Source organism: Stegostoma tigrinum, chromosome 21, assembly GCF_030684315.1.
Source record: "Stegostoma tigrinum isolate sSteTig4 chromosome 21, sSteTig4.hap1, whole genome shotgun sequence".
Taxonomy (NCBI): Eukaryota; Metazoa; Chordata; class Chondrichthyes; order Orectolobiformes; family Stegostomatidae; genus Stegostoma; species Stegostoma tigrinum.
The window spans coordinates 21,976,918-21,988,365 of NC_081374.1; the positions used below are offsets into that span (position 1 = coordinate 21,976,918).

At 40.7% G+C, this 11,448-nt stretch overlaps 1 protein-coding gene across 1 annotated transcript in view; it reads left to right on the top strand.

Moving 5' to 3' along the window:
- Window positions 1-10,123, top strand: part of sars1 (seryl-tRNA synthetase 1) — a 30,627-nt gene extending 20,504 nt beyond the window's left edge. The window contains exons 8-11 of the mRNA XM_048553598.2: window positions 2,675-2,804; window positions 4,357-4,514; window positions 7,665-7,794; window positions 9,675-10,123. Of these exons, the coding sequence (XP_048409555.1) occupies window positions 2,675-2,804; window positions 4,357-4,514; window positions 7,665-7,794; window positions 9,675-9,829 (573 nt within the window). The 3' untranslated portion in view covers window positions 9,830-10,123. The remainder of the gene's footprint in view (window positions 1-2,674; window positions 2,805-4,356; window positions 4,515-7,664; window positions 7,795-9,674) is intronic.
- Window positions 10,124-11,448: the final 1,325 nt, after the last annotated feature.

Here is an 11,448-nt window from a genome sequence, read left to right on the forward strand (position 1 = left end):
TGTCCTCACTCTCAACAACTTTTCTGCTTCCTCTGACTTCCAACAGACAAAGGGGGTGGCCATGGGTACCCGCATGGGCCCAAGCTATGCCTGCCTCTTTGTAGGTTACGTGGAACAGTCCCTCTTCCGCACCTACACAGGCCCAAAACCCCACCTCTTCCTCCGTTACATTGATGACTGTATTGGTGCCGCCTCTTGCTCCCAAGAGGAGCTCAAACAGTTCATCCACTTCACCAACACCTTCCACCCCAACGTCAAGTTCACCTGGGCCATCTCCAACACATCCCCCGCCTTCCTGGACCTCTCAGTCTCCATCTCAGGTAACCAGCTAGAAACCGATGTCCATTTCAAGCCCACTGACTCCCACAGCTACCTAGAATACACCTTGTCCCACCCACCCTCCTGCAAAAATTCCATCTCCTATTCCCAATTCCTTCACCTTCGCCACATCTGCTCCCAGGATGAGGCATTCCACTCCCGCACATCCCAGATGTCCAAGTTCTTCAAGGACCGCAACTCCCCCTCGCAGTGGTCGAGAACACCCTTGACTGCGTCTCCCGCATTTCCCGCAACACATCCCTCACACTCCGCCCCCGCAACAACTGCCCTAAGAGGATCCCCCTCATCCTCACATACCACTCCACCAACCTCCGGATACAACGCATCATCCTCCGACACTTCCGCCATCTACAATCCGACCCCAACACCCAAGACATTTTTCCATCCCCACCTTTGTCTGCCTTCCGGAGAGACCACTCTCTCCGTGACTCCCTTGTCCACTCCGCACTCCCCTCCAACCCCACCACACCCGGCACCTTCCCCTGCAACCTCAGGAATTGCTACACTTGCCCCCACACCACCTCCCTCACCGCCATCCCAGGTGCCAAGATGACTTTACATATTCAGCAGATGTTCACCTGCACATCTGCCGATGTGGCATACTGTATCCACTGTACCCGGTGTGGCTTCCTCTACATTGGGGAAACCAAGCGGAGGCTTGGGGACCGCTTTGCAGAAGAACACCGCTCGGTTCGCAATAAACAACTGCACCTCCCTGTCGCGAACCATTTTAACTCCCCCTCCCATTCCTCAGACGACATCTCCATTATGGGCCTCCTGCAGTGCTGCAACGATGCCACCTGAAGATTGCAGGAACAGCAACTCATATTCCGCTTGGGAACCCTGCAGCCCAATGGTACAAATGTGGATTTCACAAGCTTCAAAATCTGCCCTTCCCCCGTGCATCCCAAAACCAGACCAGCTCATCCCCTCCCCCACTGCATTCCAAAACCAGCCCAGCTTGTCCCCACCTCCCTAACCTGCTCTTCCTCTCACCTATCCCCTCCTCCCACCTCAAGCCACACCTCCATTTCCTACCTACTAACCTCATCCCACCTCCTTGACCTGTCTATCCTCCCTGGACTGACCTATCTCCTCCCTACCTCCCCACCTATACTCTCCTCTGCACTTATCTTCTCCTCTATCCATCTTCGGTCCGCCTCCCCCTCTCTCCCTATTTATCTCAGAACCCTCTCCCCTTCCTCCTCTGTGATGAAGGGTCTAGGCCCGAAATGTCAGCTTTTGTGCTCCTGAGATGCTGCTTGGCCTACTGTGTTCATCCAGCTCCAAACATTGCTATCTTGGATTCTCCGGCATCTGCAGTTCCCATTATCTCAGACCCATTCCAACACTAGGTTACCACTGTTTGGCTTGGTGATAGGAGAAAGAATGGTCAGCCAAGGTTTCTCCTCCTAATTCTTCTCCTGGAAGTACACGTGAGAATTTCAGGAGGGGTGGTTCTTATGCTGAATTCTATTAATGCAGTCAGTAATCAGTGTAACACATAATTATGGTCACTTAAGTGAGTTATCAGTAGTCCAATAAGCAGTGTCTAAGCCAGCAAGGTGGTGTTTGGGAAGAAAACTGGAAGAAAATAATTATCTTGATCACTATAAAGTAACTCTCTCCTGACCTACCAAAGCCTGCAGGACAGAAGTCAGGAATGTTTTGGAATACTCTTGCAAGAATCCAGCAATACTCAAAATGTTCACCTACCATTCAGGACAAAGCAATCTAAATGATTGGAACAGTATCCATCACGTTAAACATTCATTCCGTTAACACTGACTGCAATGCCAGAAGTGTTTGCCCTGTACAAGTTGCACTGTGGCAGCTCACTAAGATTCTTCCAGTAGCACTTCCAAACTCTCAACCTCTATTACACAGAAGGGCAAGGACAGCAGATGCCATTAAGCACCGCCTTTTCAAATCTCCCCCAAGTCTTGCACCATCATGATTTGGAACTGTATCACGTTTCTTCTTTTTCATTGGGTTAAAATCTTGAAACTCCCTCCTTAACATCAGCATAAGAACCTTCACCAAATGAACTACAATGGCTCAAGCTCACCTCCACCTCTTTAAGGATATTTGTGATTGGGAGCAGATGCTGGCCTAACCAGAAACACCCACATCCCATGGAAGAATTAGAAAATATATTTTGTTGCCTCAAGACAAATTTTACAATGGGAGCAGCAAATGCATACATCAGACGATTCCATTTAACAGTAATAATTTGTGAACAGTATGTCAGAATTGTAAATCAGTAGATTTGGTCAGGTAAGATTGATTTACAGCAGAGATCTAATTTAGCATAAATCTGGTTTTGTTTTCACAGATTGAACAGTTTGTTTTTGCATCTCCACATGATAATAAGTCATGGGATGTTTTTGAGGAGATGATTGGAACTGCTGAAACATTTTACCAATCTTTGGGCATTCCTTACCGCATTGTAAATATTGTATCAGGTAATAGAAAAATCATATAGTTGCTTTGAGTGGTGGCTAGTGATTAAACCTCTTTATCATTGTTCTTGACATGCGTTATATTCAAGACAAACAATTTGGATGTTGAATTCATTGAAAAGTTAAATATGTGTTGGTAAATTATAGGCGAGAAATGGAGATGAAGGTCCTTCTGTGTTTTTATCATCTGTGTTCCTATAGAAATGTGTTTACTTTTTTTAAAAGCTAACTTCACTTATCTGTCTTGTTTTTAGATAATTTGAACAACTTTTCTCTGAGATAACTGGGAATGTGTAACTGCACATTGCACAAGGGAACTTTTCAAAATTATCATAGTGTTTAGTAGTTGTGTGTGATAAATAAATGTATTTGTAAAGCTTGATCTGCTCAGTTTATATCAAAAATTCAGTAGTTTAAGTGTTACAGTTAGATTTCTAGTCAGAGTTCACTCGCTTCCTTTGAATGCATTTTTTTTGGTCAAGTTGTTAACAATAAATGTACGAGAGTGGCAAACCCTAGCAATATCTGATTGTAGTTGAAACGACCATAAATGCCAAAAAGCAAATGAACTGTAAAGTTATTTATAAAGGCATGAAGGTATTAGAGTGTGTACAAAAAAAAATCACAAGAATGGCTCCAAGGGTGAGGAGCTTCAGTTTGAAAATAGATTGAAGAAGTTAGGACTGTCTTGACGGGAGAGGAAAATGCTGAGACAAGATCTGACCAATGTATTCAGAATTTTGAAGGGCTTGGATGGAGTGGATAAGGAGAAACTATTCCCACTAACAAAAGGATTGAGAATGAGTGGACTCAGATTTAAAGTGCCAAAATGTGCAAAAGTGACAAGAGAAAAGCTTCTTCATGTAGCAAGTGGTTATGGACTGAAGTACACTGCCTGAGTGTGGTGGAGGCATAGAATCATGGATCCATACAGTGCAGAAAGGGCTCTTTGGCCCACAAGTCTGCATGGACAACTACTACTACCAAGGATACACAAATCCCAGTTTCCTGCATTTGTCCCACATTCCTGAATGTCATGATATTTCAAGTGCTCATCCAAATATTTTTCAAAGATTGTTAAGGTTTCCATTCCAGATTCTTAACATCCTCCAAGCAAAAAGGGTTCTTTCTCAAATTCTGTTCAAATCCTCTGCATTCCCCACCTCAAAACCATGACCACTATGACCACCCCATCAACCAAGGAGAGCACCAGGTTCAATTGAAGCATTCAGAAGGAGAGTATAATTTTATTCGAAAAGGAACAACATGCAGGATTATGGAGAGAAAGCAGAATTGCACTAAGTGAAATGCTCGTTCAGAGAGCTGGTGCAGGCACAGTGGGCTAAGTGGCTGTTTTCTGCACTCACAATTCTATGAATTTCTTGAAAGGATATGGGCAGAGCAGTTAGAAGGGTGACCTTATGTCTCTAGATCTTGGCCACTTGTTTCCTTGTCAAAAACTTTTCCAAATGAAATAATATACTTTTACTCTATTTGATTCATGTAATTTGCATCATAAACTATTGTGAAATGTGTTTTGTTTATTCTTTATTAGGTGCATTGAATCATGCAGCAAGTAAAAAGCTCGACTTAGAAGCCTGGTTTCCTGGCTCTGTTGCCTTTCGGGAGTTAGTGTCTTGTTCTAACTGCACAGATTACCAAGCGCGAAGGTTACGAATCCGATATGGACAAACCAAAAAAATGATGGACAAAGTGAGTCAACAGATATAAAGTGATGAGATGATGCAGTGCAACACCCTGCCCTTTCACTTTGAAAATCCAGAGTAAAATTGATGAAGTCAGAACAACTCCCAGAAAATTGTAACTTAATAAAAACATTGTACGACCTGTCTTTGTGGATGCAAGACAAAGGCGTCCTTTGCTTGCACAAATTGGCACTTAACTAGTCTTAAAATAATTCTTGATTCTTTAATGGGGTATGGGTGTTGCTGCTAAGGTCACCGTTTGGTACCCATTCTTATTTGGCCTTTAACTGAAGACTTGCAAAGCATTTCAGAGGGAAGTTAAGAATTAATTGCTTTGAGTCTAGAATCACATTCCAGCAAGACCAGGCAAGGACAGCAGATTTCTTTTCTCCAGGAATTTAAAGACCCATAGAGTCATAAAATATAGAAACAGACCCTTTGGCCCAACTAGTCCACGCCAACCATGTTCCCAAACTAAACTAATCCCACTTGCCTGTGTTTGGCCCATATCCCTACAAATTTTTCCGATTCTTGTGCTTTTCCAAACGTATTTTAAATGTTGTAGCTGTACCTGCATCCACCACTTTCTCTGGCAGTTTGTTCCGTACATGAACCACACTCTGTTGTAAAATAAGTTGCCTCTTCATGTCCTTTTTAAATCTTTCTCCTCTCACCTTAAAATATACCCCGAATTTTGAAGTCCACCCCACCTCACCCTATGAAAAAGACCTTATCTGTGCCCCTCATGATTTAATAAACCTCTAAGATTATCCTTAAAATCCTATTCCCCAGTGAAAACAAGTCCCAGCCTATTTGTAAAGCTGAATCCCTCCATCCCCGGCAGCATCCTGGGAAACATTTTCTGAACACTCTCCAATTTAGTAATATTCTTCCTGTAGCAGGGTGACCCGAACTGCATACACTACTCCAGAAGAGGGAGCAGCAATGTCCTGTACTACCTCAATCTGACGCCCCAACGCTTATACTTTATGGTCTGAGCAAAGAAGGCAAGCATGCTAACGACCTTTTCTACCCGTGGTTCAAGTTTCGAAGAATTATATGCCTGAATCCTTAGGTCTGTCTATTCTACAACGCTACACGACAATTACTGAGAGTTTCGTGGTCACCGTACTATGACAAGCTTTCAATTCCAGATTTATTAATTTGAATTTAGACCAGTTGCCATTGTGGGATCCAAACTGTGTCTCAAGATCACCAGTTTGAGCCACTGGATTACTAGGTCTCATGCCATTACTACAACACCACATTTTTCCATCTCCAATTGGTAAATTCGCTTTGGCAGTTCTGTTTTTATACAACGTCCAAGTAACATTGAATTGGATTGAGTTAGTACTGTATTTCACAGTGATCTATCCTGGTTGACTTTGAGCGAGGTATGGGATGGCAAAAATGGAAGTGTTCCTTTCGACAACAGAAAATTCCTTTGTCTTGATGAATGTAGCCATTTGTCGAAAAGGAAAGTGAGGGAAAGCTTCAGTTGTTTTACTTGTTTCTGTTGGGATATGCTGAACAAATGAATTTTCAAAAGTCACTTTCATTTTGCTCATTCAAGGGTGTTGTGTATTTAAAGCACTTTCCAAATTACCTCTTACTGGCAATGAACTGCTGCTTTGTATCAGTGGAATCCATTTGGTAAAGGTGCTTGTACAACAGGCACAGAAGTTTCTGGCCAATAGTTTCTCATCAACTACTGGTGGATTGGTTACAACTGAACAACCTTCATTGAATGAGGGTTGATTCTTGTCTTAAAGATAATGAAAGGGATGGTCTGGATCCTTGGGATACAGACTATGGTAAAATGCAGTTAATTTGCTGCTGCTGGTTTAAGTGTTCAATTTTGAACTGCCAGGCTGATTCTGAATCTCTCCCAATTAGCATGATGATTCTGCTATTCCACACAATGGAACACATACTCAGTATGAGGCCAGGTCAAATTCTCCACAGAGATCTTTACTAACAAAATTGTAATGGACCAAAAAAAACTCAATAGGTAGAATGGTGATGGTGAAGTTACGTAGTATTTTTCCTTGTTTTGCATTTGTCAGCACCTAACACAGGCCCAGCCTGGCAGCTATGTCCTTCAGAACACTAACTTTTGGTTAGTGCTCATGCTCGCTAGTTACTGTTGATAACATTTGTGACTTTCCAAAGTCTTGTGAGCAAATATCCTCAGTTCTTAGGGAGGCATCAATGTGATGTTCAATTCTGGCACGACTACAAACAAGTCCTGTTATTTGTTAACTGGCATCCACATTTTCAGGAAGCATTTAATAACAGTTGAATGTTTGACCACTGGTATGGTTATTATTATGGAAGCATGCAAGTCATTTTGGCACATCCTGAATGATCTGGTTACGGGGAGGTACTCTGCTCAAAGTACTTCCTTATTTAAGTCTTACTATACTTAACAAACACTTACCCACCAAAGTATAGGGAAAGGATCAAAACAATAATTTTAAAGGAAATCGTATAAGGCAGGAAAATCTAAGTGGAAGAGAGTATTTTTATTAAATAGAATTTTGCTTGATGCATTTATAATCTATACCTAAATCAGAACATTATGATGGACTTGTCAGTTGACATACTCAGCTGGACAGATTGACAGTTCTTGAATGAAAATTGGTACTTTTGTATTCAGTAAAGCTTATTCAGTGATGAAGAATGTGACTGTATAAATCGGTAGCATTGGAATCAGTCTCTCAAATCAAGAAATTCTGGCTATGATAGTCATTCAGTTACACTTGATAAGGCAGCTAAGTTTGGCTGGTAACCCAGAGAAGGGAAACAGCTAGGATTTCCAGTAGCCCTGATCTCCCATGAGTAATTCTTAGTGGAGGTGCATGTGATTGGATGTCAAGTGAGGATGAGGTTGGGCTTGTGTGTGATGTCTGGCATGGTTAAACAATCTGCCCCAGCCAAAGCTGAGATATGAGACTTGAATTATTTGTAACTGTACTGGTGGACAACCAGTACTTGTGAAATAATAGGAGCTGTTATACAGGATTGATTTAAGATGGAAAATTGTGGGGTGAAGAGAAAGAAGAGCCCATTGATTTAAAAGAGAATTCTTTCATTTTAAGGTTGTAGTTAAACAAAAAAAAATTCACAATAAATATCACACTACTCTTGTTCCCAGGCTGAATTTGTGCACATGCTAAACGCTACAATGTGTGCAACAACTCGTGTTATGTGTGCTATCCTTGAGAATTACCAGACTGAAGAAGGTATAATGGTGCCAGAAATCCTAAGGCCATACATGCCACCAGGTAAGTAGAGAAAGTGTCCATGAGTGTAAGAGTCTGACAGACCAAGTGTTTAGTGTTTGGCCCCTGTCCCACTAGCAATATGACTGAACTTAGTGAAAAAGAACACGCGAGTTATACCCACTATCCTGGCCAATATTTAGCTATCAACCTATGTCGCAAAAATCAATGTCGCAGTGCTGTTCACAATGTGCGTATTGGCTGCAATGTTTATAGCACTACAACAATAACTAACTTCAAAATTATGTCATGTGCAATATAATCTGCCTAAATCTAGTTAAATGCCTTAAAATAGCTCTTACGTTATTATCAATCTTTGGTACAATGTGAAATGCCATGAATATAATAATGGGATTAAATTATGAGCCAGCCCGTAGCTGCAAGTCAAGTGGTATTGGATTAATATATAACCAGACTATTATGGAATAAATCAAATAGGAGTGATGAGCTGGTTCTGAACTGGATGAACTGATCAAATAAATGTCACTAATATGAAGGTAGGAGCTGAGATAATTTAAGCAGATATGGAAGGGAAGGTAAAAGAATTTATAAATAATGATTAAAAAGACACTGACAATAAGTGACAAAGACGAAATCCAAGCTGAGGCTCTAAATAATCTTATGAAAGTAGTTGAAATCAGTGTTAAATGATGGGAGCATTTGGAATTAGATACAGCAAACCTAGTCTTAACTAGCACCTGTGGGATCAGGAGTGTGCAGGTTGATCAAATATTCCAAATAATAAAAAATAATCACTGTAAAAACACGCACCAAGTAATAGAAACATAATGCAGGGGGCATATTCATCACTGTTATACATTTATTTACAGCATAAATTGCTTGTTTATGCTGTCTGTTGCAATATTGCCTTACTTAGTACTTATCAGCAGAGAGCCTTCTCACTCATACCCTCAAATGACACTCAGATATTGAGGTTGACTGTGATATTTGAAAAGGCATTGACTCAAAATTGCATCAACTGTTGATATTTCATAGGACCATTCAGTTGAACAACAAATATATTTACATTGAGATAAATAAATTTTACAAACTGTAATAATGGACAGAATAATACAGTAAACGTCATGGTATTTGTGTATAATTTTTGCCGGTTTATTGAGAGCGCTGGTTCATAAGGTCCCAATTAAAACAAAGTTTGCTGTACTTGCACTCCTTAGATGAAGGATATGTTGCTAGCCCTGGATTACTAATGGATGAGCTTTTGATAAATGACATTTTCTCATCCCAGAAAATTGTGTAATGTTTTGAAGTTCCCTTCACAGAACCTTTATTTACTGTGAAACTGGACATTGTTTTAACAAGCACATACAGATTCACTGAGAAATTTGATATTCAGCACTACAGATTACAAGGTTTTCTGTTTGATCCTGACTGAGGAAGCGATTGGGACCATGAGCATTACCCTGAGAACCCCGAAGGCAGTCAAGGAAAATCACCCCTAAAACCTTCTTTTGTCATCGTGAGGCAATTGTAACTGGAAGGTGGGACTTGCATAAGCAGAGTCAGGATTGAATCAGACCAAATAATTCAAAAACCTGCTTAACACTCTTTGTGTGATATCAAAGTCATTACTTTCTGCAAAGGGTGCTCACTAGATCCTTCAGTAAGATGAAGTAAATCCATGGGAAATGATGAAAATAATTTTCTTGAAGGTTATAATTGTTGGCTAAGCATGTTTTGGGTTCTTCAAACAAAGCAAACCTCTACTCCAACTGATGTTTTCAAATTCCTTTGAATGGTTTACTTACAACTACAGGAAATTAAAGCTACAGTTCTTACAATTAGTTGATTTTCTGAACATTAACCCATTAAAGGAAGTGTTTCATCTTTGTCTACCCACAAATATATGCTGCATTCAATAGGTTTAACTGAGCTGATCAGGTTTGTTAAGCCTGCACCAATTGATCAGGAACCATCGAAAAAACAGAAGAAGCAGCAAGAAGGGAGCAAGAAGAAACCTGCATTCTCTGATACCAGTTTGGAGAATAAAGTACAGAACATGTCTGTCAATAATTAATGGATCCTTTGAACTAAATGGTAAAATTATACTCGGTGTACTTATCGTCCAAATTAATTGTTCTTGTCAGTGACATATAACAATGTTGACAATATTGATCTCCATTACAAATAAAATCACAGAAACATAATGTACCTAATAGTAATAATGTGCATCTCCTGGAAAGATGATCATTTAACTGAACTGGAGAAAATTTTATGAAGAGTTTGCTGCCAATGTATGTTCATGGAATATGGAATTTTATCTCTTCAACGATTTACAACAATAAATAATGACTAAATAGCATAAATTTAACTTTTAGGTCTAAATTATTTCAGTTTTAATGCAGTTAATTACAAAGTGCATCACATCTTTTCCTGATTGTCAAATGCAACCTCCCTAGAGCTATAGCAGTACTTCGGTTTAAATTAGGCAATAGAAATTTCATGGTGAAAATTTTCTGCATGTGTGCACATATGCAATGTAGCCAGGCCTCAGTTTCGATCTTTTTTAAACTGACTCCGATGACCGTAAGACAGTAATACATGCATGACATTTCGACTAAGTGACTCCAGGATAAGGGGATAATTCAATGAACCTCATGTTCTATATGTCAAATTGTTTCACCTGAAAAAAAAATCACCTTTTGTGGGCCTTTAATGTGGACAGAGCTCCAGTCAGTTGATCTTTTGTCATTCCTTCATGAATATGACTGTTGTTAGCCTTAATTGCCCTTGATAGGGAATTGGTGAGCTCCTTCTTGAACCACTGTACTCCACCTGGCGCAGGTGCACCCACAGTACTGTTAGGAATGGAGTCCAGCATTTTGACTGTAACTGTAGAGGTTATAGGCATGTAATTCTTAGTCAGAATGATGTGTCTTAGACCATATGTTGTAGGGCAAGTCATCAAGTCTGCTTCTCCATTCAACAAGATCTTGGCTGTTTTGATAATCCTTAACTCCATTTAAGTGCTTTATCCGCAGAATGCTTGATCCCCTTAATAATTAGTCGTTGTCCATCTCAGCCTTGATGACATTTAGCAACCCAGCCTTGACAACGCTCTGTGGTAAAGAATTCCACAGATTCAGAAAGAAATAAAATCCTCCTCATCTCTATCTTAATTGGATGATTCCTTACGCTGAGATTATGTCCTTTTATCTGAGACTATCCCACATCCTCTCCACATCTACCTTTTGAGCCCCCTAAGAATCTTAATAAAAACAGAAAGAACTGCAGATATTTTAAATCAGAAACAAAAACAGAAATCACTGGTAAAGCTCAACAGGTCTGGCACCATCTGTGGAGAGAAGTCAGAGATAATGGGAACTGCAGATGCTGGAGAATCCAAGATAATAAAGTGTGAAGCTGGATGAACACAGCAGGCCAAGCAGCATCTCAGGAGCACAAAAGCTGATGTTTCGGGCCTAGACCCTTCATCAGAGAGGGGGATGGGGTGAGGGTTCTGGAATAAATAGGGAGAGAGGGGGAGGCAGACCGAAGATGGAGAGAAAAGAAGATAGGTGGAGAGGAGAATATAGGGGAGGTAGGGAGGGGATAGGTCAGTCCAGGGGAGAAGGACAGGTCAAGGAGGTGGGATGAGGTTAGTAGGTAGGAGATGGAGGTGCGGCTTGGGGTGGG